The 27186-nt window shown below is 33.6% G+C and overlaps 4 protein-coding genes across 5 annotated transcripts; 1 reads left to right on the top strand and 3 right to left on the bottom strand.

Moving 5' to 3' along the window:
- Positions 1 to 2533: 2533 nt before the first annotated feature.
- LOC129309977 (proteinase inhibitor-like) lies at positions 2534 to 3249 on the bottom strand. The gene is made up of 2 exons (XM_054951779.1): positions 3092 to 3249; positions 2534 to 2933 (listed from the first exon to the last, which is right to left on the bottom strand). The coding sequence occupies exons 1-2, from the start codon at positions 3108 to 3110 to the stop codon at positions 2740 to 2742; spliced, it is 213 nt and encodes a 70-aa protein (XP_054807754.1). The 5' UTR covers positions 3111 to 3249; the 3' UTR covers positions 2534 to 2739.
- Positions 3250 to 5467: 2218 nt separating this feature from the next.
- Positions 5468 to 9356, bottom strand: LOC129308754 (DNA repair protein XRCC4). 2 transcript variants are annotated; one of them, XM_054950097.1, is made up of 5 exons: positions 9059 to 9356; positions 8823 to 8965; positions 8561 to 8689; positions 6291 to 6413; positions 5468 to 5875 (listed from the first exon to the last, which is right to left on the bottom strand). In XM_054950097.1, exons 1-5 carry the CDS (start codon positions 9207 to 9209, stop codon positions 5657 to 5659), a joined length of 765 nt encoding a protein of 254 aa, XP_054806072.1. In that variant the 5' UTR covers positions 9210 to 9356; the 3' UTR covers positions 5468 to 5656. The 2 variants fall into 2 exon arrangements, with proteins under 2 accessions (XP_054806072.1, XP_054806071.1); XM_054950096.1 differs by having other exon boundaries at positions 8561 to 8692.
- A 39-nt stretch (positions 9357 to 9395) lies between these two features.
- LOC129308753 (ureidoglycolate hydrolase) lies at positions 9396 to 15567 on the top strand. Its single transcript, XM_054950095.1, has 12 exons — positions 9396 to 9715; positions 9792 to 9877; positions 10228 to 10302; positions 10524 to 10652; positions 11607 to 11693; positions 11893 to 12095; positions 12177 to 12279; positions 13781 to 13872; positions 13960 to 14022; positions 14239 to 14479; positions 14884 to 14924; positions 15297 to 15567. The coding sequence occupies exons 1-12, from the start codon at positions 9524 to 9526 to the stop codon at positions 15392 to 15394; spliced, it is 1410 nt and encodes a 469-aa protein (XP_054806070.1). The 5' UTR covers positions 9396 to 9523; the 3' UTR covers positions 15395 to 15567.
- LOC129308755 (uncharacterized protein At2g34160-like) lies at positions 15521 to 17374 on the bottom strand. The gene is made up of 5 exons (XM_054950099.1): positions 16974 to 17374; positions 16511 to 16559; positions 16215 to 16277; positions 16058 to 16122; positions 15521 to 15980 (listed from the first exon to the last, which is right to left on the bottom strand). The coding sequence occupies exons 1-5, from the start codon at positions 17184 to 17186 to the stop codon at positions 15885 to 15887; spliced, it is 486 nt and encodes a 161-aa protein (XP_054806074.1). The 5' UTR covers positions 17187 to 17374; the 3' UTR covers positions 15521 to 15884.
- Positions 17375 to 27186: the final 9812 nt, after the last annotated feature.

A 27186-nucleotide genomic window follows, 5' to 3' on the forward strand; every position in this document is an offset into this window, starting at 1 on the left:
AAGATTTATAAAACATGCCAGGAATTGCCATAATCGATAATGAATAATATGCAACGTTTATTGAATACAGGAATAATAAAGCAAAGGTCACTCTGACGATGATAATAATTATAGTAACCCATTTTGGGGGCTTGGGTGACAATGCGGCGGTTGTTAACGAAGACTCGCACTCGGTCGTCGCAGCGGAAATCACCGGTGACCACAGATCCTTCTTTCACGGTGGTGGTCTCACTGCTGGATTTTCCCTCTCTATTATCACTTGGCTGCTTCTCCATCTGTCCCCACCAACTCTTCCCTGCTGTATATTCACATTATTCAATCAGCTCTCACGCAGAGAGATAAGAAAATGCTTTAGGGAAAGAATTAACCTTGGCAACTTGACATCTTCCTTTGATGATGCAGTAGCTATTCAATTTACTTGTCAAGTGTGTGCTTCTACTTACTCAACATGCTTGTTTATATATATAGCAGATCAGATGGAGATTCAATTTAATGACTCGTCTTCTTCGTTTATGAATGATTGTGTGCACATGGCCGGTTATTTTGTCCTCTGGATTTGATAAAATGAAATTCCCACGTTGAAATGATCGAAGTGGATATATATCACCTGGGTGCTTCTAACTTGTTTGCTTCCCCTTGTCCGTGCCTGTTGATAGCTATTGCTACTACAACGGGTGCGCCATTATTTTTCGATGATGTCCACGTAATTCAATTTACCAACTCTATCCCTCTCTCTCCAATCTCAATATACTTTCATTCTCTAGGAGTTTCGCATATTTTCCTCTAATGCAAAAGATGTCATTACGAAAATAATCTACAGAGTGCTAATAATCGTACTGTCCAGTGACACACTGTTCACCCCTGCTAGTCCTCGATGACGAGTTTGATCCCGCGTGCCATTATTTGTACTAAAAGTCCCATAGAGGGATAGCCTTTTATCATAATAAGAAGGGTCAAACTTGCACCCCCATGAAATATATCTAGCTAGGCCCATAAACTACTTGGGCTTTCTGAGGCCTGAAAGAAGCAGAGCCCTGTTCAAGAATCTTTAAATATATATATATATATATATATAAAATAAAATTTGACCCATTCTGTTCAATAAATTTTCATCAAAGTATTCAATTGTATAGTTTATGTAGTCTATTATGTTTATTTAATATTTCTTAAAATGTATTGATGCATGAAGTTTTCAATATAATTATTTTATATTTAACATTTTTATATTGGGTTTGAATATTATCGAGTCAAATTAAAAAATTTAACTTCCATAAATACTTATTATTCAAATCTGTCCTTATCACGTAGAAGGATTCATTTCATCTCTACTAATCAAAATTTTCATTTTTCCTTTACTTGTCTTCTATATCGTTTGGTTAGATTGGAATGTTTTGAAGTCAAATTGTTGTAAAGATATTACTAGTAAAAAGATTAAAAATTCATCCAAACAACATTAAAATTTGCATTGGAAAATAAACAAACCAGCTATATGGTCATAAAACAGCCAAAAATGCGACAAAAAGGCCGGCCGGCCGGACGAGATTGCGTACGTGCCATAAAATTACGTAATGATAATGATAACAAAATTAATATAAAAAAAAGACAACAAATTAACAATTGTGTACTTTGTTAAATATCCCAGCTAAATTTTTTTCCTTATTTTTGGGTATAAATGAAAAAATTCTTTTCATATCCTGGGATTGTAAACCGTATGACCTGTCACATGTGTGTAAGCCACTTTTAATTATTTTATCAGAATTGAGCAAATGTAATTAAATCATTGATATTCTCTAAAAAATAAAGAAAATTTTTAATTTTTCTTTTACTAGATGCAAAATCTTGCAAAACATTTTCTCTCTTATGCAACCTCTTATCTTACCTAAAAAATTTGAAAATGGTAAAAGTGGAATGAAGTAATAAATGTTTCAACCTTTTCATGCAAAGTAACTTATAAAAATATATCCCAATTTATTTTAAAGGATGATTTATATATATATAGGACCGAAAGAAATATGATGAGATAATTGCATCTCAGCAATCCTTGGCTTGTTTGTTTGTTTTTGTTTTTGTTTTTTGTTTTTTGTTTGGACAGTAGGGGGGAAAAAATAACAAAGCAACACCAAAAAACGAAAAGGAAAAAACACCAGGGAGGGCGTAACAGCTCTAAATTAGACAAGCTATTCGCCTCCAAAGCATAAAACCCGGGAGAAAGCCTTGGTTTGTCTTTCCATCAATCTAGTGGTGTTATATTTTTAAAAAATAAAATAAAATAAAGCATAAGATTAAAATTGTTTTTTACTCGCATCAGATAATAGTCATCACAATCAAATGACTTTTCAACTTTCACATCTACTTCACACAACAACATGAAGCTAGAAAATTCGTCTTATTTTTATGTCTACGTATATGATAAAAATTAGAAGATTATCTTTATTACATATTTATCTTATTTTTAAGAAAGTAACGAATTTTGTGTAATTTATGATCGCGCGAACGTGATTGTACATACAACAAAAGTGTAAAGCTTTGCACAGAGATTTCAATAGTTACATAATTATTGACCACATCGTACATACACAGCTAGCATACAACAATGACAATAAATTCATCATCACGGGGATAGAAAATAAGAACTGAACAATGAACTCCTTATTCCATGGCTATATATGAGCCGATGACATGGAGGTGTTGAAGAATAGATAACAACGAATAGATCAGCAGCAGTTGAGGTTGTTCGATCTATCCGATCTTGGGAATCTCAGTGACAACGCCATCACCATTCACCCAAACCCAAACCCTGTCGCATCGGAAGTCAGTGGTGACGATGGATCCTTCGTCCACAATTATGGCATTCACCAACGGATTCTCTCTCTCTATTGTTGCTTCTGCTTTCTTTCCTTTCTCCCCCACCAGCTCCGGCCATGAACTCTTACCTTCACTCACAAACAGATTCATGTAAGTATCACTTGACACATAAGAAATATTTGATTTGTACTGTTGAAATGACACTGTAATACCAGCTGCAAGAAAGAAAAAGAAATAAAAGATGATGCTGGCTACTACATTATGAATTACAACGTTCTCTGTGTACCTTCGCATTCGTCAGACATGTCTTCAACTTGGGGATTTTCCTAATAAAAGCTTATTTATGTCTTTTGTTTGTGATAATTGTGATGCGTTGCTCTGTACGTTGGGGTGGCTATTTATAGTAATGGGGATCTTGACTTTGTCTCTCGCGATGCTGGGAAGTTTCTAGGTGTTCTCGTTTATCGCAAGCATATTGCTGTACTTTGTGTACGTATGTTAGTTCAATTCGATTAGTCAATGTTCAAGTTTGACACACTATTCTCCAATCCTCTTGTTTTCAACTTTCTCCATTTGGTTTCTTTTCATGCTTGTGCATATAAATAAATGGGAAAGCTTATCCGATCCTCTACATCTAGCTGGCTAGCCTCATTTTTTTGAATTTTTTTTTTGAAAGAAGATATATAGACAAAAAGGAATATGCCAATATGCCAATGATAAAATTACAACGTACTGAACATGTTTTCTCATTCATAGATTTTAAAAAATAAGTCTTATTATACCTTATGTGGTTTGTTATAAATTTTATGTTTTATATTAGACTAAATTATTTAAAATTAATATTCTGAATTTCAATCCATGTGCAAACAACCCCTTAACCATAATTGATCCTATAACGGCAGCGGCTAATAATTCAACCAAACTATCAATTACATGTACCAAAAATCGATGTTTAATAAATTAGAAGTCCTTAATCCATGTATACATCACAATGAAGGAAAAGTATTCGTGTGGAACAAATAATAGATGGACCAGTGATTTGTACTCCTTGCTCATATGTATATCTTACAACGAACCATAATTGATCGGTTGCTTAAAAAATAGATGTTTAATTAAATTAAAATCATCATTTAAGACTTGCTAAATATCAGTAAACAAAACAGCCATGCCTTCAAACTACACTTTTAAATATGCACTATACATCACACAATTGCTTTAATTTTGGATAACTTCTTAAATAGATCAGATACACCACATTATTTATAATTTGCCTAATAAAAATATAACATTTATATAACATTAAATATAAATTAATTATAATATTAATAATAATAGAGAAATAAAAGGTAAGAAATTAAATGTATATTCTATTATGAGAATAAAATTAATTAAAAAAATATCATATAAAATTTTATTTAGATTATTTGAAACATTTTAATTGGATAAATTATAAATGATGTAGTGTATTGATCTATCTAAGTATTTCTCTTAATTTTGTGCTTATTATTGCCACTAAAACGGACGAAATTAATTAGATTATCTTGAAACTTATAAAAAGTCAAATATCTCTAGCTGTTAATAGGATTGGGAAGGGCGAAAACTTTGACTTGCTCTCCTCTCCCGTTCAAAATATTTAAATGAACAGTTTCAGTTCAATTCAAAAACGCTTTCCTAGTTCATGATCATAGCTTGTCATTTCATTCACACGCACAAATTTAAATCGGATCCGTTGTCAATGTTAAAATCATGACAACTATAGTGAAGCTTGCAAACTTAATTTCTTTGAATTAAAACAAGATGATTTACGACTCCTACTTGGTCTTGTTTAGATTTTAATCGAGGATGGGACTGGCATGCAGTCTAACAAATGCGTATTATTTTCTGAAACTGTTCTAACCTTTGAAACTTAATGCAATAGCTAGATTTTAGTTTATACTCAAGGCTGCGGTAATCACCATACTCTCCCTTTGTTTCCGTGAGTAGCTGGTAATTGGTATGGTGGTAGCCTTATTCCATGTTTGACTCCAGATTGCAATCAATGGTCATCAACTCAACTTGCTTGTCATTGTCACATAATGCTGCTTAGCAGTTTTTAACCCAACTTGGGCTGACAAATATTGGGGTCATTTTGCACAGTTTAAAAATTGCAATAGATGAAGCCAACAAAGATTCAAAAGAAACCAGACTATTCTGGTCTGTCGATCGATGATTGGCTCAATCATTTATTAAGTTTTATGTTTTATGTAAAGGCATTGTTGAGTGACTTGAGCTTTATTTCTGCAGACATAGCATAAATTCTAAAGGAGAAAGGATGGGGTGATGGCAGATCACGAAGCTTTTAAAAGTCTATAACGGATTTGTTGAAACTCCTAACAACCCGATAATGAAACCTCAAATTCAACTCAGCACAAGGGTCTACGCTTCATGTAGTAAATGAAAAAATGCATCTTAGTAATGTGATGTTAAATCTTAAAAAGCTTGACTGTCATTGGATGATAACTTTCGCTTAGGATATGATACCAGATGTGTTATCTCAGATACCAAACTATCTTGTATCATATAACGACATATCAAACACAGTCATCAGTCCAGCATCTAAGATATGATGATATGTGATGTGATAAAATCAACTTGAGATCGCGATTTCAAACAAGAAGGCAGATCAGGGATATTCAACCATTCATAATCTAATATGGTATAATTAGTAAGTTTCTTCGTGTAGAAAACACAAATAAAACCCGGTATGCTAAAGAAGACTAACAATATTTACAGGATTCCATTGCCATATAGAACAAGTAACGGGAAAATAAAGGTCAATTCAGGTGGAAATTTGCTCAAACTAGTGCAGGCATTATTTGCGTGAAGTTCTCTTTCGGTGTGATTGCGAAGGTTTACTTGCTGAAACATCCCTTGAACTGAAAGTGGCTTCCTCTTCATCGCTTTCATCACCAAAACTCTCAGTTTTGTCTGTGTCTTGCTCTTGAGGAGATTTTTCAGCAGCTTCTCCTCTAGAGATCTGATCTCGAAGCTCCCTCAACTTCGCTTTCTTTGAATTCAAGACTTCTAGAAACTGGAGCAGACAAAAACCTGGTCAGTCAACTAATAATGTGCGGAAAAAGGAAAACAGAGAGCAAGAACCCGTACTGCCTTCTTTGGGATACTTCAAATTGCCCAGTAACCAAGCAGAGCAATACTTTGAAGGATCAGACTCGAGTGTATTTTCTTGTATCTTTATTATCAGGTTCTCTAATTATAACATGACAAGTTTATCATTTTATGCTAATACCAAAATAAATGTATAGCTTCATTGAAAAAATATAGGAAAAAAAAAAATCAAACACTTGTCATGACATCATTAGAGAATCATAAAATCATCATATTTTAATTTAAAAACCTAGTAACAAAGATATGAGCAACTACATTTAAGTTTTTCCTACCCCAAATCAACCAGCAGAAATGTAAATAAAATAGAGTTCAGAAGTGACCTTTGCATAGATTTCAGATTCAAATTCTACTTTTTCATTGGCAAATCTTTCACTCTGGAACAAACACTTCTCAGCCTCCACTTTCATCCTCTCAAATGACTCAGTCTTTCTGACAACTTCTTCCTGTAGTTAATGTAGACACGCGTAATTACAATGTTTAAAACTAAGGAAATGGAGAGGCTTTGTCTGAACCGATCCTACTTGCTTTATAAAATGGCGAATCATACAAACACCCCACAACATATTGAACAAGTGATCTCTTTCCCTAATCATGTTCTTAAAGGACATAAATTTATAGCGGCAAAAATGGGAAAAAGCAATTGATTTCCTACTATCATAAATCTGTTCAATCCTTTTGAACCACTAGCCTGGATAATTTGTTGAAATGAAATGTTGATCCCTTCTATCTGTGATTGAAACTCATCAGCCACATAATAGTTTTCCAATTTATTTGCTTGTTACTCAAATGCCCCAAAGTTATATATGCTTCCCAGTCCAAACAAATAATGTGACATACATGAGAAATGCATCCAGCTGTACCATGGGAAATGCTCCTTGATAACATAGCACATCATTGGAAATGTTTTGTCCTTCAGAGAACTAAAACTTCAAATTTCAGATTAAAGAATGAATATAAGAGGCCTTGACATGCAATCAGGCGTGTTTGTCAGAGAAAATTTCCTCATAAAAAGTTCAGACACATGGCAGGACATCCAATAAATGGCACCACTCCCTCCACCCCTTAATATAAGACATATTCTAGAAGCTTTGTTTGACACTAAATATAAGATACCTTACAAAACTTGACAAAGCATTAATGAGTTATTTTCAAAAATGCTTACACATCGAATTGGTTCATTTGGTTGGTACGTTTGACTTTTAAGATTTAAAGATAAAATTAATAATTTTAATTAAGGGTAATTTGGGATTTCCATAAAAAATTTCAAAAAAAAAAAATCAAAATACTCTAATTTTAACATCCTTTCTTAATTTGCATGATTTGATTAAAAGTGTTCCATAAATAGGACTAGAGGGAATATATACTAAAGTTGCAAATATTATGAAAAAAAAAAATCTTGAGGACTTTATTTTGCTACGTTGTAGGCAAGCCTACTTACAAGATGATGAAAAGAACCTCGGCCAAACTATCAAGGTAGATCCACTCAAGAATTGGGAATCGTCAAGCCATGCCAAGCCTAAGTTCATGAGTCACAGCAAAGCTGATTTCATTTCACATGGCTTTTGGAAAAAATATTTGGTTCAGGATTGCCCCTTGTTATGTTCAGGGCAACAAAAATAATGCTGTAAGAAAATGAGATTAGACGTGTTACAAATGGCAAGAAGAGGGCTTAAAATATAATACATTAAATGGGGGAAAAAATAAATGAAGCATTCTAGTATGAATGTTTATCAAGATTATGATCATTCCGATTTCTCCATTTTACTCAACCCAACTGTCGTGGGTGCTTTTCTCCCCTTTTCAACTAGGGCACTAGGCAACAAAACATAAAGTCATTTTTCGATAAATCTTTCCTTCATTTTGACCTGATACCATACCAATGAATGAAACCAAAATCTCTTCTTTTGCCTACCTTTCTTGTTCAACTTTCCTACTCCTCTTCCTGCCTTTTACTTATCTCACCATTATAGTCTTCAAATTTGTTTTCAAGAATTTGAACTCATGCTCTTCTTAAGTTTTAGGTTGCATGGGAGATCCACAACCTGAAGGGAAAGACAAACGAATGAACTCAAGGACACCAAGCTTGCCTCAATGAGGCTAGTACCACGAGTTATTCACTTATTGGCTAAACTCATGCTCTTTTAACTTCAGGAAGTGATTGGATAAGTCAATCTCTTCCTAGACAATAATAATTAATTTGATGAGTTAAACTGAAAAACTTTACTCAAGCTGTCCGTCAATTAACGCAACTTTAGTGCTCTTCCCCTCCCTCTCTCAATCATCATAAAATTTCTACTAGTTGCTCACAATTCTAACATAGATGTGCCCTAAAAAGCGTGGCAATCAGTATAAAAGGAATGCTGCTACCTACGTTTGTTGATCGGAATGTTTTAAATAAGACTGATACCAGAGAGGACAACTGAATCTCCATGTAACAGAGCTAACCAAATATGCTTAAATATGACATCTCCAAAATAACGCTCACCACAAACTATTAAAAATGTCCAGAGGAGTGGATGCCATAGGGTGACTGAGATAACATTCCTGTTAAGTATGCATGATGATTAATAAGGGTAATGCAGAGTCTTACACTTAATGTTATGTTGGCATCCATAAGAAAGTCCAGTATTTCCACCGTGGTTTTCTTACTATTAGGAGACTGCTGGCATTTCCATCTCCATTGCAGCTTAGTTCCTTCCTTCTCGAATGTCCATGACAACTGCTTCACATTCAGAGAATTGAGGAATGGGAAAAAGTAGTTTTTTGGTCAAATTGGATGCCATAGAATTTTCAACCTTTGAAGACAAACAACATAAGCAGTTACTGATGGCCAAAAAAATATAAGCACTTACTCTTTTATGCCCATAACCGGCATCAGCAAATCCGTAGATAGAATCAGGTTGCTGAAACCCTAAGTATCTCTCAGCCAGGTGCACATACTCCGATACCGGCTGGTCCCACTGAGCAGCCCGATCCTTCACCTCCTCCTCCGATGCTACCAAAAACATTAAGAAAAGGAAGCATAAGAACTTCACTTTATAATTGCTCTAAGCAATTAAAGACTCTAATTGAGGAAAGAAATCGCTACCATGACAAACCCAAGCATTGAGGCCATCTGTTATGGAGAGGTCAAAGCGGGTATCATACCAAGTACCCTTCACAAATATGGGTTCAGCATCAGTGGGGTCGCCGGTATTAGGAATCTGGATCTTCAGGCATGTGTGCCTCTTTGTCTCCATTTCCGAGTCGTCGTCTTCCCCTATAAGAATCTGGAAATTGAAAAGTTTGAGGCTTTTCCCGCCTTCTGTTCCTTTCCGGTTCAAAAGCGGGCAGTAACTACGCTCACCGTCCCTTACCTTTGCGCTAACGCTGAGAGCCGGGTAGTATATCTGTGAGGGCGCTATTAAAGTATTAAGCAGTAACTTTTTTATATTATAAATTTTTTAGGTATTTTCATCTCATAAGGGCATATCCCCAGGGCCCACGTGCAAAGGAATCTTATAGGCCTTGAATTGCTGATGATCAGTTCAATTATCATCAACAAACTCCGAAAATGATGATAACTCCAGGGCTCTCACTTCTTCTCTTGCTATGTTCTTTCTCTGCAATTTCAACTCTTGGAGATGAAGACCCATCAATCAGAACAATGGAGGAATTCTCCGGTTATCCAATTCACGAACCTCATTCTTCTATTCCAAGGTCGGTTTCTTCACTATCCGTTGATGCCCAGAGTCTGCAGAAGCAGGTAGTGAACTAATATTCGATGAATTGACTACAATGGTTGGTTTTCTTCTAACATTTAGAACTGCATTTGTCCATAGGTTGATGAGCTTTCGACCTTCTCTGAGACACCTGCTCCATCAGTAACCAGGGTCTTGTATACTGAAAAGGATCTTTTAGCTCGCAGGCAAGTAAAAATAGTTTCCCGTATGCTATTTTCTGTGATGATTACGATGAGCAAGAAATTGGTATAGTTTCTTGTTCGTGTAGAAATCTCCAAAAACATGTATCTTGATGCGTAAGTTGTACATAACATGACATATGGAAGCTTATTTAGCTTAGTCAAATATTAATAAAATGGGTGAAACGAATATACGATACAAAACAAGATAAATGACAACATACATACATGAGTGGAATTTGTGGTCTTTTCTGCCCCGTGCCCGTTGATAGGAAAAAATGGTAAATTCCTGTATATTGTGTATCTTCTTTGAACGTATATGTATATTAGGCCTTGTTCTTGTCTTCCATCTGTAGGTATGTAAAAAACTTGATGGGACTTGCTGGTCTTTCAGTTAGAGAGGATGCTGTGGGTAACATATTTGGTCGTTGGTGAGTCTCTACTTGTTCTTCAAATATGGTCCATTATATTTAAAGCGGATAAACTTTTAGCCAAACAAGCCTCTTGCTCAAGATTTGGAGCTATAAATATCTCTGATCTCTGTATTCATATTAATCATCCCTGACTTAATCCTAAAGCTCATGTAAACTTCAGAATCTTCAGTAACCTTAGTTATGGAGTACCTGTAATTAATTAGCTACTTCTTATGCAGGGATGGCCAAGAACCCAAGCTTGCTGCAGTTGCAACAGGTTCTCACATTGATGCTATACCTTATTCTGGGAAATATGATGGAGTTATTGGAGTTTTAGGTGCCATAGAAGCCATTAACGTCCTAAAAAGGTTGTTATATTTTTCTTCTAACTGCAGATATTTTCTTTGCTCAATTGGAAATGCAAATTTAAGATCTTGTAAATTGTGTGCATATGAAACAAATAGTAGTAGGGTGTAGTAGTAAAAAACTCAATACTCCTTAAGCAAATTTGGGCCATGTGGATGAAAAGGGTCACGTCAGGGAACTTCTTTTCATTTGGGGCCTGATCTAGCTTAAATTCAGATTAGCCAATTGTATTGGCACTGAATGGTTTGGTTTTCACTTCCTAGTGGTAAGCAATCCTAGAATCTCCAGCATCTCAGTTTCAACTATTATTTGACCTTTCATTGTTTTTCATTACCAAAAAAAAAATTGACATATTAACTGCACTATCAAGCCTTAACCCAATGAAAACTGTGATTGAGTTGATATTTCTCTTTATCATATTTTTAAACAAATATGAGATTTATTGGTTCCTCAGTGGTGGTAAGGTTTTTCAAATTTAGATGCCAATTTTGGGTTTCACGAGGACAGTGCCTATGAAACTTCAATGTTTCGCTGATGCTACTTCCACGCATATTTTGTGACCATCAGTTCTTCTTCTTTCTATTATTGCAGATTTAAGATGTAAAAAATGATTGATGTTGTATATTTTAGTGATAAAATATTGCATGTGAGTGGACTTGTGAAAGAAGCAAGAATTTTAGGCTTGATTTTGGGTGTCAATCATCCAAATAATGGGTCCAAATCACTTTATCAACAACTTAATGAGGTTTATGCTTGTTATGCTCTTGCGAGTAACTATATTCTAATATCAAAATATACAAGAAGAGGAAAATGAGAAGTTTAACTAATAAATATCTCCTTTTGGATTTACTAGTTTTAGGAAGATCTGAATTCTGGAGGTATTAATTTCCTATGTCCATTCACTGTTCACTTTGGTCAAGTAGTGATAATGTTTGATGTTGACTTAACTGTCACAGGTCTGGGTTTAAACCTAGAAGGTCGTTGGAAGTCATATTATTTACATCCGAAGAGCCTACTCGCTTTGGTATCAGCTGCTTGGGAAGGTCAGTAACACCCCCAATTATTATCCCATAATAGGACTCACACTTTGAGAAAGTCTTTTTATCTAATTTATAAATCTCTAATTCACTTCTATTCCAACTTATAATATTTTCACCATTTTCAGATTGACTAGTCCAACATGGGTGGACGTATCATTTTATTGACTTGCATTCTTGTTTGATTTTAATTGTTTATGTACAGCCGCTTGCTGGCTGGGAGCGAGAATCTTGTAAAAGCTCTAAAGACAACAGTTGATAGTCAAAACATATCTTTTTTAGATGCTGCCATATCTGCTGGATATGCAAAACATGAAGATGACTTGTCTAGTGTATTCTTAAGCAAAGGAACATATTCTGCTTTTGTAGAACTGCACATAGAACAAGGTCCTATTCTGGAAGAAGAAGGTACAATTAACTTTTAATAGCATATCCTTGCCTCAGCTATAGCTTCAGTGACCATCTATAATTTTTTTTTTCTTGATCCAGGTATATCTATAGGCATAGTTACAGCAATTGCAGCTCCAGCAAGCCTGAAGGTCGAATTTGAAGGCAATGGTGGCCATGCAGGCGCTGTCCTAATGCCTAATAGGTAGTTACTATGTTTAAATGCGATTTCTTTTCTTTTCTTACTGGGGGATTGCACTTTGAATTAAATTTCTTTTTTCTTTTTTCTTTTTTTGTTACAATCAGTAGAACCAAGAAAAATTTCTTCTTTTTAATGATTTATTGAATCCTTCCATGATTGTCGAGTGAAAGGATTGTAGTTTTCAGTAGCTTACCATCTGGTTAGGCAAAAAACCTACCATCGCCTGATCCCTTTAGGTGTCACACTCGGTTATTTGAATTTTCAACTTTCTCTCAAGGGAAAATGAAAATTAAGGACCCCATAAGACCTTTAATTATAATTAGAGATCCTAAATTATTGAAATCCTAATAATGGACTATTGTCCTTACTTAGAATTGAAAACATACTCCCTCTAATTTTTATTTTGGGACACTTTCAACTATTTCACGCATTTTAAAAAAAATTAATTTTTTCTTAATATAATAAAAAAGTGATATGTACTTTCATTTTTACTCTTGATTTTAAATAATAATGCAACTACATTAAATACCCTTACATTAATCAAGAAGGGATAAAATTGAAAAAAGTAATTTGATCATTACAAGGTGTCCTATATTTTGGAACAAAAGTTACTTCTAAAAGGTGTCTTATAAATAAGATTGGAAGGAATGTACAGGTTTACAAAATTGCCCTCGAGTAAACATGAAAAATAGCTAATTGTCTAGCTTGGAAAATTAAGAAAAGACACTATTGAATTTACCATTATTAATTGGGACTATTTTTAATCTCAATATGGAAAACTAGGATCCACACTTGGGAATAGGTTGTTTTTCAATGTAAAATTAAAATTCACTTATAAAACTTTTGAAAAGCACTTGTGAATATATGATAATTACTTGAAAATTTACTAAAGTCACTTCTGAATATGAAATCAATCAGTTGTAAATTTTTATGCTTGTCATTATATAAGTAAATCATTTGAAAAATCAAGAAAAAATATTATTGAAATTACTATTATGGGTTGAAATTATTGTTTTCACTTGGAAAAAAATAAGATCCCAATTGTTATGGGTTGGGATTACTAAAATTACTATTATAGGTTGAGACTATTATTAATCTTATTTTCAAATGTGGATAACTTGGTTTTCCCAACTTTACAATAGTCCTAACTCATAATAATAATTTAAGTAGTGTCTTTTCTTGATTTTTAAAGTGAGACTTGATCAGCTGTTTTCAACATTAAATCAAGGGCAATTTTATAAACTCATATATGTTTTTAATTCCAAGTAAGGACCATGGTTCATTATTGGAATTTCAATAATTTAGGGTCTTTGATTGTAAGTAATGGTCATATGGGATCCTTAATTGTCATTTTCCCTTCTCTCAAAGAGTACTGCGTCACCTTTACTCAAATATGTCTCCTTAATCAAATTGTTGATTTGAATAAACATGATGTACCAGCACCTGTTATTAATGAACTCTCTAATGCTTTATTTATAATTTCTCTAAACCTCGTATGAAGCAGAAATGATGCTGGACTAGCAGCTGCTGAGTTAGCGCTTGCTGTTGAGAAACATGTATTGGAATCTGGTTCTATTGATACTGTTGGTACAGTTGGTAAGTAGTATTTCCTTCATACATAAGCATATTCTTACATACTTCTAAACTGACTCCACACCATGACGTGTTCTCCAATGTCTAAAGGTATCCTGGAACTGCATCCTGGAGCAATCAACAGCATCCCTAGCAAGTCCCACTTGGAAATTGGTATGTATCTGAAGGACAACGCCGGCATACTTGGCGTAGTTACTGTGTGATTAATTACTAGGAGTTTTTCCATGTAATGGCCTGTTTCTTTCTCTGTACATTTAATTGGGATATCTAAATATGTTGCGGTTTTGCTTAATCTTCCAATGTAAGATTCAAGTCACTGATACCATATACTTTTTTTTTTTTCACATTTTTGAATTTTTGTTGTGGCAGACACAAGAGACATCAATGAAGAACGAAGGAACCTAGTTATTGAGAAAATTCACCAATCAGCAATTAGAATTGCCAAAACTCGAGGTGTAAAGCTTTCGGAGTTTCATATCATCAATCAGGATCCCCCGGCAACTTCTGCTGCTGAAGTCATAATGGCAATGAAAACTGCAACAAGAGAGCTCGACCTAACAAGCAAGCTGATGATTAGTAGAGCCTACCATGATGCCCTGTTTATGGCCAGGTAATTACTTAGATAGACACGTTTTTAAAAGTCAGAGCTTGTTATATATGTATTTGGCTGAAAAAAAAAGTTTGTTATATATGTATTTGGCTGAAAAAAAGTTTGTTATATATGTAACAGCCTAATCTTAAATTACATTTTGGCCACTTTATCTTCACCCGAGGGCAAGAAAAATATAAATTAAATTTAGTTGGGTGAGAGTAAGCGAAGAAGGAAAATTTTCTTTAGAGCACCACGCTAATTGTGGATTTAGTTGTTCTAATCCTGCTCAATCTGAACTGACAGGGGCTAACTGAACTGCTCTAGCGTAGTTTAATGCAATTATAGTATTGTTAACTATACAAAGCAATGCTCATATTATGTTAGATATATATCTGATGCTAATTTGTTTCATGCTATTGCAGGTTATCTTCAATGGGCATGATCTTCATCCCTTGTTACAGAGGTAAGCGCACTCGATTTTTTTTCCCTGATCTATAATTTAGGCTAATGGAAGAGGAAGAAAAAATATTTTGTGCTTTTCTAATGTAATAATTGATTTGAACATGAATAACATTCGAAAAGTACTTTCAGTTTTATGTAATTTTACTCGTGGAAGAATGGATTGCCATGACATGCAACCTATCTGCTTCCATCTATAACGTGGAACCCACTATCTGTGATCCCTTATTTTGAATGTTGATACATTCACGTGGATGCAGACTTTGGAGTCCGAACTTGGTGAACAGAGAGCCTATAGACAAATTATCTTTTTCTAATTTTTAAATCAAGGAAAAAGATTTATCATCATTCTCATCTATCTTGTTTATACGTGCAGGATACAGCCATAAACCTGAAGAGTTTGCCAGCATTCAAGATATATCAAATGGCGTAAAGGTTTTGGCTCTCACCCTGGCCAAATTGTCCCTTCAATAAGATCTTTTATTAGGGTTTTTGTATTTCCTCCTATCATAAGATTTGAGATGTAATCTTGTGGTGATACAACCTAATGTTTGAAGCATTATTAACTTGAACGTGCCTGTAAGTGACCCAGAGAAAGAGTGAAGGGTCCAATCCTCATAAAATGTATTCCATCGTATTGGCAGTTATCTAGAAAGTGTATCTATAAGAAACAAGGGACACCTCATACACGGATAAAATGGAAACTGGAAAGTACATTTACAAGGAGTAGCAGAAATGAATTGCCCCTGATCAAGACACAAAAACCACACGGTCAAACAAAACGATCATGTACTGATTACTGTGGTGATAGAATACAGTTCATGTGCTCCAAGCAGAGGTCTACCGTATCTCTTCATAACTAGGATGGAAGAATCACTAATCGTGATTTCCTTATCAGCTACTTAGTTGTATATCTATTATACGATTTAAACGGTGAAAGACAAGAATATGAAGCTCCCCGGCTCTACTCTGTTATGGCCTTATTGTCGGCATCTTTTTCAGATGTTGTTGCATCAGTACTTTGGTCCACTTGTCCAGCTTTTACCAACAGAATCTCAATCTGTGGAAAGGAATAATAGAGTTAGCAGCATTTTATGTTTGAAGAGAATTTATACATCAGTGGAGCAGATAAAGCACCTTAGCCTTGTAAAACAGTCGACCTGTTTTGTCTCCCTTAGATGCAACAGTAGATATTGTGACATCTGCAATATTTACCATAAGAAAAGCAATCCCACTAAATCATAAACATTGTCACTGGCAAGTTTAGAGGGTGGGTATGGAATAGAGATCTTACTTTTCTGAATAGCCAAACCATTACGTTTCAAATTCTCGGAGATGATTATAAGCGTTGTAATAGCTGAATTCAGTAGTTAAAGAATGAAGTCAGTCAATGAGAGATAATGGATTAACGAAAGTTGAAACGTCATCTAACAGCTATTGATATAATACTCTTTCAAAAACACGATTTAGAATTTGAATATTCTCATACTACTTTATATACGCGACTGTCAAGACAAAAGTAGATGTAGGTTGATGTAGGTTGAAAAGGAAAATATTGATTAGATGGCAACATAGTTCAAGATATCATACCCGTGCCCAGTGCAGAGAGCTCAACGACTTTATACTGGTTTAGGAATTTCTACATTCAAAAGAAATGCTATATCAAAACCTTAGCAAACAATGAAGAAATAGTCCAATCCTTCATGCTCTTAACAGATCATCTAGAACCTATTATTCTCAAGAGGAACAAGAAACTGTCCTCGAGATCACTCAATTTCCTTTAATTAAAACGGAAAAAATGACTAAAAGAAACGGAAATCACCAGATATTTAAAGAAAAAATGGTAAATAAGCGACTCCTAAAACATGTGATAAGCAGAAAAAACAGAGACGGCCTTCGATTACATCTTAAACTCCAATAAACAGAGATAAACAAGAACAGATAAACGAAAAAGAAAATTGAATTAAAAAAAAATAGATAGCCTTGTATCTTTCTTTGGTTCATGGCGCCAGGAAAAGAAGATGCATAAAATGAAGCAAAGAATTAAAAATACCTTGGCAAGATTGACGTAAAAGAGGAGGGGTTTCTTGTTACTGGAAACATGAATTTGGTGATCCTTCCTGTGATAAGACTGGGGCTCAGCAGTAAAGGCGGCAGTCTCGCTCTCACTGCCTGCATTAACAGCGTCATACTTCTCGTGCACGCCATTCTTGAATTGTTCGGCAGCAGCGTTCTTGCTCTCGGAAACAACCACGATCGCGTCCATTGAATGACACTCTGATCTTCTACTTTCCCAGTAGCTCCGTGAAGAAGGAAGGAAGTTACGAGGAGGAGGAGGGGGCTATTTGTAGGGGACTGCGACTTGCTAACGACGCCACTAACCACTTAAAAACAGACTGGTTCCCTTTCGCCGATCATAATTTTGGCGGTTGATACCTAACAACGCAACAGAACTGAATTTACTGGAAGCCGCAACAAGCCAATAACATTGCATGCAAATGTTTATTTTTTAAAAAAAATAAAAAATAAATAAATAGACTATGACTTTAGCTTCACTTTGTATGACTATACAGTAGTTCATGATTTATAAACATGGTGAACTTGTACATAGGATTATAGGTAGATAGATATTATTGGATATAGCATTTATTGGTAAGATGTGAATATAATGGTGGTTACTTGTTAAAATGAGCTTTGAATGGTTCCCCCCACGATTTGAACCAGTTAGAATGAATCATTTAATGAGAAGGTATCAGGGCATTATCAAAGAAAATGATTTCCATGGATGAGCATGGAGTGGTTATCATTAATTTAGACCATATGGATTGAATTTGAGTGATCAAAATTAGATTTGATTTTATTTTTGTTACTTTAATATTTTTAATAACTGTAAAAAAAATAATATTTAACTTTCAATTTTTTATTTAAAAATTTTAAATCTATGTTTAATTTCACTCAGATGTGAATGTTTTAAATATTATTGCAACAAGGAGCAAAGCAAACATTGCTAAACTGAATATTAGAATTAGGAAAATAAATTAGGTTTATTTGGTTGTTTAAGCCCATAATTAGCTAGGGTTGGATTTATAATTTAAGAGTTTTGGAGGGTGACCAACCTTAAAAGGGTTGGCCTTAATGAACCTAAAAATAAAAAGATCAGCACTTTATGGCTAAGGGCTAATCTATTTAGGTCAATTCATATTTTATGAAAATTTAAAATACAAAATTATATATTTTTAAATACAAAGCCATGAATAAGCCATGCAAAAGAAAAGTAATCATGTCATATCAAAACCCAAAGTGTTTTTGCACCCAAGACGTTGGTCAAAAAAATACAAATTAAAAAAGTAAAATAAACCCTAGCACAATGCACACTACACAAACAAACAAAACACTACACATTGGTAACATTAAACATAGCCACACGCAAGCAGTTCACAGCTCCAAATCGTCAATCTATTGACGTGATCCACTTGCATCATAGATCCATTTTAGTTCACGGTAGTTTTAGGCTCTAACTCCATCCGTCCCTCACTCAAAATTAAGTATAAAGATGATGTTGCTAATAATACTGCATGTGTTTAGTCTTTATTGTATTATTATAATACTTGAATAATGCATATTATAAGTGTTATGTTATTGATTTATGGGTTAAGATATAAAAATGCCCTCGATGTTTTCACCAAAGAGCACCTCATATCCTAAAGTATTTTTTAATTCAATTTTGTCTTGATATTTTTTATTTAGGTGCAATGTCCTCTTGTGACTCTTTGACTTCTTTAATCGTTATCTTTTAGATTTTGATCGTTTTCTTCCATCTGGACTGCCTACTCATCATCCACATAGGTATGTGTAATCTATATTATCCATTCAGCATTTAACCCTATCCTCAGTCATTTAACTATATAATGTTAAATCATTTAACTAGATTTAACCTTTTTCTCTCCTCGAGCCTTGCTTGTAACCCTGAAGTGTTCAGATCAAAGTTAGGACCAGAGGTTAATTAAGGCTAGAGTTTGAGTAGAAAAAGTGGTACACATGTGATCATGGAATCTTGCAAGCTTTGGAGATGACGACAAAGACAAGGTCCAGTGCGAGGCTTATAGGTGAGTAATTTTTGACAAAAACTCTTCACTTTACCATCATAATGAATTTCTATAAAAGCCCTTGTTTATTTTTTTTAGGGTAACTTTCATAAATGGCTTCTAGTAGGTCTGATAATGAAGTTGGAGTTGGTGATGGTAGTAATAAAGGGTCATATGGGGTCAATAGGGATAGAGTGGTCAATTAACATATAGTAGAGGATTGATTCATTGAGCTTGAGTGTAGCAAGAAGGACTAGGAGGAGACCCGTGACCAATTACGTGGTAGGTACCCATCTATTGTTGAAGAAATTTTAAATTTTGATCCTGGGGTTGAGCGAGAACATAAAAAAGATAAAGGTGATCATTCGAGGATAAGGCTAGTAACAAAGGCCCTTTATCAACCTTTGACATTGAGATAATAGAAGAAGATGATATTGTGGCTAACAAAAGTAAAGATGAGGGTGTTGAAGTCAAAGTAAATGATGAAGAAAAGGCTGTTGCAGAAGATTATTCCTACTTCCAATTGCAACTTGATGTTAGCATGTGATAAATTTGATGAATCAAGTAAGGAAGAACATGAAAGTGATGATAATGCAAAGAGACTTAGAGTAGCAATAGAGATTCTGAGGACAACCACTATGAGGGGGATAAGCATAAAGGAAACAATGAGGAAGTGTTTAATGAATATGAAAAGGAAGATGTAGGAGATATTGGGTTGGGCTTTGAAGATGATGATGGGCCCATTTAAAAGAGAAGAATGTTTAAAGAGAATGATGGTAGCACCTTCTTCATGTTGGGCATGACTTTTACCAATAAAGAAGAGATATTGAGGGCTATTAACAAGTATGTTAACGCTACTGGAGTAGGGCTCCACTTAATAAAAAGTGAGCCATAGAGGGTGAAGGCCACATCTGAGGAAGGGTGCCTTTTTCCTCAGTATGCCTTGAAGGATGGGTTTAAAGTAAAGGTTCTTTTCTATGAGACTGATGCCTTAAGATTTACAACATTAAAAGAGCTACAATAAAGTGGCTAGCTAGCTATTTCAAGATGAAAGTGTAACAAAGGCCTCAATACAAGGCCATTGATATAAAGAAGGACGTACAAGATGAGTTGAAACTTAAAGTTAGCCTAGCTAATTGTAAAAGGATGAAGAAGATGATTATGGAGGAGATGGAAGATAGTTATAAGTTTTACAAATCTTGAAGCTTACTGTGCAACATTGAGGGAGTGAATTCTAGTACAGATGTGTGTGTTTAGCTTAGTAGAAATGCTCTTAAGTAAGGAAGAAGGGTGTTTGGCAAGCTGTACTTGTGCTTTAATGCTTTTAAGATAACTTTGTCATTGTACTTAATGTTTCTTAACTTATTATACAAACTTACTCTTATTCTAGCTTGCTTTTCTTCACAAGTTGGTTGCAAATTAGGGTGCAGACCCTTCATTAGATTAGATGGCACATTCTTGAAAGGTCATGCAATAGGGATGTTATAAATAGTAATTAGGATGGATGCATACAACTCAATCTTTCCCATTGTTGTGGATTTAGTTTAGAAGGAGAACATAATCAATTGGTTATGGTTCATTCAGTACTTGCAGACTTTATTAGAGCTTGGAGATGGAAGAAAATAAATTTAATGTCAAACATTCAAAAGGTATATTTATGGTTGCATTTTTTTCATGATGATTGCATATTTCAAACTCCAATGCTTGCATTTTTTCATATAAGGGTTGAACTCAACAATGTAGATAATGCTTCTGCAACTTGAGCATAGGCTTTGTGCAAGGCATGTTTATGCTAATTGGAGCAAAAGGTAGAGGGGAACATAATTGAAGAAGAAGGTTTATGCGTGTGTGTGGAGTACATTCAAGGAGAAATTTTAAAGACAACATCAAGAAATTGGGAAGTCTGAGTAAACAAGTAGCAAAAGCTCTAGTTACATATCCCCCTTAGACTTGGGTAAGAGCCTAATTTACTAATAGATGCCAATCTTGGTCTATAGATAGCAATATTAATGCGTCTCCTAATGCTTAGATATATGATTATAGGTATTTGTCAATTATTAGGATACTTTATGGAATTAAGGTTAAAATGATGCACAAGTAGGCCCTGAAAAGAATAAGGAAAGGTGGCTTGAGAATTTCAATCCAAAATGTATTGAGCTCTTTGAGAGTAATCAAAACCTAGCAATGCATTGTAGGTTTTTTTTTTTTAATGGAGATAAGGGTTATGAGGTCACAAAAGAGAAGGATAGACAAATAATTGAGATTGGTTTTAGAGTTAAAATGGATAAAAACACTGCTAGGATTGTATTTAATGTAAGTGGATAGTTTATTAGTCCTATAATTTGTTTGCTCTGACGAATTTTGCAATACAACTATTGATGCATAATTTTAGGTTCCTATTTTTTATCTCAGGATAAGGTCTGAAGTGGTAATTGAAGAGGGGACCTCACAAGAGTACATGGTTAACCATGATGATCCTAAGACAAGCTACCTAATCCTAAGTGAGAGATGATTTAGGCAATAAGCTATACCTATGAGCATAAATGGGTTAAGGATCCAACCAATAGATAAAATGGTTTTAAAGAAATATCTAACTGAGTAGGGATGGCGCTGATGTACTTCAACCTTCTGAACTACCCTATAAACCCTTAAGACTCATGTGGATGAGGGAACCAAGCTATACCACTTTGAGCATTCTTATTGAAAGGGAGAGGAGGATACACCAACTAGGGAGAAGGACAAGGAATTATGGAATATAGGATATCATAGACTTTTGTTATGTATTAGTTTGTCAATTTTGTCTATGTACTAATGGTTCTTATTTTAAATGCCAGTATTCTTAATATTGATTGTAATATTCCAAATTCTTAATCTTCAAGTTAATTAAGTTAAAAATATTTTAAGAGAGTTTGAGAGTGTTTAAAAACATTGAAAAATGATTTATAATCGATTTGGGCTTGAAAAAAGATAAGAAATAAGTGTCTTTATAATCAAAGATTTTCAAAGAGCAAAAGATAATTATTTTTGAGTAAATTTGCATTAAAATGTAGACATCCCAAAATTTCTAAAAAGTCTTAATTTATAATTTTGGAGATGTATGAAATTAAGTATAACTTTTTAAAATTAGGTTAGTAAAATTGTACTATTAGCCATAGTGGATAAAACTCTTAGCTATGAAAAATAGCGCATTTTCATATGTAAATGTTCTATTATGAAAGAGAACGATAAAATGGATTTTTTGAAATTTTGAAAAGCTCTACTAGGGTTTTGGAATTTCCTACACTGTGGCATGAATTTTAGCTATTAATCACTCAAAGTAACACTTCTAGTCTTTCTCCCACCCTCTAGTCTTCTCTTTAAGCTAGTTTATTCTTAGATCAAGCATAGTTTTTTGTTGTCATGGGTATCCAGTCATTGGGTCTAAACTCTGAAATGATTTTAAGGTTAAATAAGTTAAGTTTAGGTAGTTGTGATGATGATTATGGTAATATAATGCTTAATTTCAAAAACCTTAAACTTTTTGAAGGGGTAGATGCTGGATAAAGGATATATAAATGGAAATATGATTATGTGATTAAGTTTAAGCTAATGAAAGTTAAAAATGGGATTGTTATTATTAATATCACTAATTAAGGTTTTAAATCTTAATCATGATTAAGATCTAATTAATGACAATTGTTGATAATGGTAAATTACAGATTGATGGTCTTTGGAAGTATTCAAGCTTGTTGGAAGCCGTCTCTTGGAACCAAGTTGTACTCTTAGAGTAATAATCTAAGAGTCGAGCTAATGAGAATTTAATTATTGTATATTATAATGTCTGCAGTTAGAGCTGGGAATACGGGCGGGCCCGACCCTTATGGGCTTGGCCCTTTAGGGCCTGAGCCCTAAAGCCTGATTTCTCATTTTGACCCCCATTTCTCAAGCCCGGCCCTTATACTCAGGGCTCAGGGCCAGGCCCGTAAGCCCTTTTTTAAAAAATAAAAAAATTAAAATAAAATTAAACATTATAAATAAATTAAAATATTTTAAAATTTAAAAAATTAAAATCATCATAATTTTTTAAAAATTAAATAACATACATTAGAAGTCTAGTAATAAAATTTAAATCTTCATTTAAAAAATAGTTCATTTTTTTATAAATATACAAACATAATAATTATAGAAAAATAAAAAATATCATAAATTTTATACTATACACTGATATTTATTAAATTAGATTAAATTAATTTTAGAATAAATTAAAATTAATAATAATATAACGTGTGTAGGATCAAGTGAGTAGGTCATTGATTTCAAACACGTGTTTTACTAAAAATAATAATAATAAAAATAATATAACAGGGCTTGAAGGGCAGCCCGGGCCCGAGCCCTATTTTACAGTGGTTATCAGGGCCAAGCCCTCAAGCCCGATTACTTTAAAAAAATTATTTTTAAAGCTCAAACCCTTATTTAAACAGGGCTTTCAGGCCCGACCCTTATTTCCGACTCTAGCTCTGCAATTTAATCTATGTTATACCATCAATGGCTTGAAATGAAAAATATAGACTTGTTGGTAAACCTGTTGACTATGAGTGAGTGTTAAATAGTAAGCATACCTAATAGTGATAAAATGTGCAATGACTATATTTATATGAATGCTATGTGATAATGAGATGTGATATATAGGCTTAGATTGTCTACGTATTATTAGTGTTAATATGATGAAATGTGGGCCTAGATTGACTACATATTATTAGTATTAATATGATGAAACATGAGCCTGAATTGGCTACGTATTGTTAATGTTAATATGATAAAATATAGGCCTAGATTGGCTATGTATTGTTGATGTTAATATGAAAAAATATGGGTCTAGATTTTGATGTTAATATGATAAAATATGAGCCTAAATTGGCTATATATTGTTGATGTTAATAAGATAAAATGTGAGCCTAAATTGGCTATATATTGTTGATGTTAATAAGATAAAATGTGAGCTTGGATTGACCATATGTTGTTGATGTTGTCATGATGGGTTGTTGTGATTATTATGTATGAGATGTGATAATCATGTAAGTTCTAATGATTATGAATATGCTAAGTTACTATGATATGCATGAATTAGATTTGCATAAGTTAAATTGAAATTACATGATTATGAAGGGTAAGAGTTCACCTTAAAGTAGTAGACGAATAAAATAGTAAATATACATGGTGTGGCCTTTATTGAGTTTACGCACAATGAATGGCATAATTTCATTACTAATGTGCTTAATATTGCCAACAACCAACTAGTATGGCATGGGTCAAGCACCATGCTCGATATTACTGATCTTAGAATGGACGGTATAGTTCGAGTACTTATGATATCCTAGAATTTAAGTAAAGGGAACTCATGATCTGAGAGTAAGCATGAAAGTCTTGGTCAGGTGACCCTCACAATTGGAGAGCAAGGCTAATCCAATCCCACAGATTAGGCATAAACAAATCAATAACCCACCATGGGTTCGATTGGATAATATAAGAAGGAATATAAGGCAATTGCATAAATCACGCGACATATTATTTTGTGATAAATTGTGCTTAATGAGTGGTTTGTCTAATATGATTTAGTTTGGCTACTTGAATGTAACTGTCACATTTTAATATGCTTTAATTATATTTCTTAGTTATGGATATTGTATAATCTCACCCCCATTTATTAACATTTTTTCAAAAAACACTAAGAGTAAAGCTAAGGAGGGAAGCAGTAGAGACTAAAGACACTTAATTCCATAGTAAAGTCTCTAGTTATTTTAGTTTGTGTAAATAAATATTTAGTATCACCAACATTAGGAGTTGTACTATTAAAATGTCTATTGCATTTACACGAGCCTAAGCATTGACTTGGGCAATCCTTGTTATAGCATTACTGTAGTTTTGTAACGAGAATCAACCATGTAAGTGTGAAATTAATTTATGATTGTCAAGTGATTCAATAGTTTAATAATAGTTTATGTTGAGAAAGAAATTTTAAAAAACTTTATTATAAACATAGTAGTTAATTATTCTTATGTCATGAAAAACTAATGAGCAAAACTTAAAACATGATAATATATATTTATTTTTATTTTGTGTATGTGTGTGTATAAAATTGAATATAAATATATAAGTTGAAATATTTATATTATGTTAGTGATATATATAAATTAAATTTTCGTTCGAATATCATATATGCTTTGTTATTTTGGCCCTCTTAAGAAAATTTTCTAGCTCCACCCTTGTGAACAAGCATGATTGTGCCATTGCCATTATCCTAGTCCTTCCCCAACATAACATTATCTCATCAAGGAGCCAAGTTCTTCACAAATTTAGAAAAAAATAACAAAAAAATAATAATCAAGACATAATCAAAGCTATTTTAAACATCTTCATTTTCTTCTTTGTGTATCCAGCGTCAACATGAGTGCTCCACAACTTCCTCACTTCCTCCAATATCAAGTCAATCTCTCCTACAAAGCTTTGCCTACCCTCAACACGTCTTCTTAAGGCCACCATTTCATTAGTAAAATTATCTACATGTTTAATGAGCTCATTTATGACATCCTTGAACCTTTGTTCAATTTCACCATATGCCAAGTGAAATACCCACATGCTCCCTATCACACAAAGAAACTCAAAAACAATGGCAAATTCAATGAAGAAGAGAAGACCGATAGTTGAATCTCTACTAACATGGTCATAATTTGGGCACCCATAAAATCATGTACTAAGGTTGTTCTGGCTCCATGAAGTCCATTGAGGAGCAAGTAAACGACAGTGAAAGTACCTTGTCAGAGCTTCATGTTCCATTTCGTGACCTTGTCTCAACACCAAAGCCCTCTTTATAAAGCTCGCCGTCGAGACCGTCAATGATTCATCATTCCTCCTTGTCCTGCCATTCCTTCCATTATCGTTGACCAACATCTTCCTTTCCTCAGTAGCTTTGATGTGTTCAGCGTCTTGGTCTCCTCACACTCTTTGACATTTTAGGTTAGAGGATTTAATGTTCCATACCAAACTTTATCAGGGAAGGCATAAAGACTTGAATGCCCTATGTGGATGACGAGCTGGCAATCCAAATGGAAGATAATAGTCAAAGGATTATGGAAGGGTGATGTTATACCTAAATAAAAAATGCCAAGATAAAATTACACCAAAAAATATTTTAAAATATGGGATGCACTTGGGTGGAAATATTAAGAGCATTTTTGTACCTTAACCATTTATTTATTGTGATATTAAGGTCATAGTTTTTATTGATTTTACATTTACTGTAACAATTTTTTAACAATAAATTTTGCTTGTTTTTAGTGTTTATGTTGAAAAAGGGAGAAAAAGCATATTAAGATCATAGTCCATAAAGCCAACTTTGTGAATCAAAGGACTAGAGTCAGGTTTCAAAAATCACAACCTTAATATATATTTCCTCGAAATCATAATATAAGTTATAGTTAATTAATTTATAATTTATGAACAATGTTAATTGAAATTTTAAATTCTGCAAAATGTTTACATCTTTTCATTTATACTTTCACTAAATATTTTATATAAAAGCCTTAGTAATAATAATTAAAATCCCAATACATAACTTTTTCAAAAAAAAGTAATAACTAAAATAAAGGTATAATTAAAAATAAATATAAAATTTATCTAATATTTTATATTTTGAATATGTAAGATTTTTAAAAAAAAAAAAGCGTTAAATTATGGTATGGAGGGAATATTCAAATTTTTCAAACGCGCCTAGTTCCAAACTCCACCAAACATTGTTATGATTTATCCAAAAAAATATTGCTACGAGGCTATGAGGATTGAATAACTATTTTATTTCTCCTTTTTTTAATAAAGAAATAATAACTTTTTTTTTTTTGCCGATAGGTCTAATCAGTTATTCTTTTTGCCCTGTTCACTGTAAGTCTAATCAATAATTTAGAGGGAGATGTTTTCTTTACGATAAAATTAAAATAATTAGTTTTGCTCAAAAAAAATTAAAATAATTAGGTTTTAATCTCACTTAAAGATGAGCTAATTAAGCTTAAAAATGTGGGGACCGAAATGATTTAGATATTATAAATGAGATTCAGACAGATGAATGTATGGTTCAGTGGATAGAGGACGACAATTTTTTTAATCAAATATTCTGTTTCTCTTTATGGCCAAAATACAGTACTTCATTTT

This window comes from Prosopis cineraria, unplaced genomic scaffold (genome assembly GCF_029017545.1).
Source record: "Prosopis cineraria cultivar Desert tree isolate PC_DT_omini unplaced genomic scaffold, ASM2901754v1 PC4, whole genome shotgun sequence".
In the NCBI taxonomy this organism is placed as follows: domain Eukaryota; kingdom Viridiplantae; phylum Streptophyta; class Magnoliopsida; order Fabales; family Fabaceae; genus Prosopis; species Prosopis cineraria.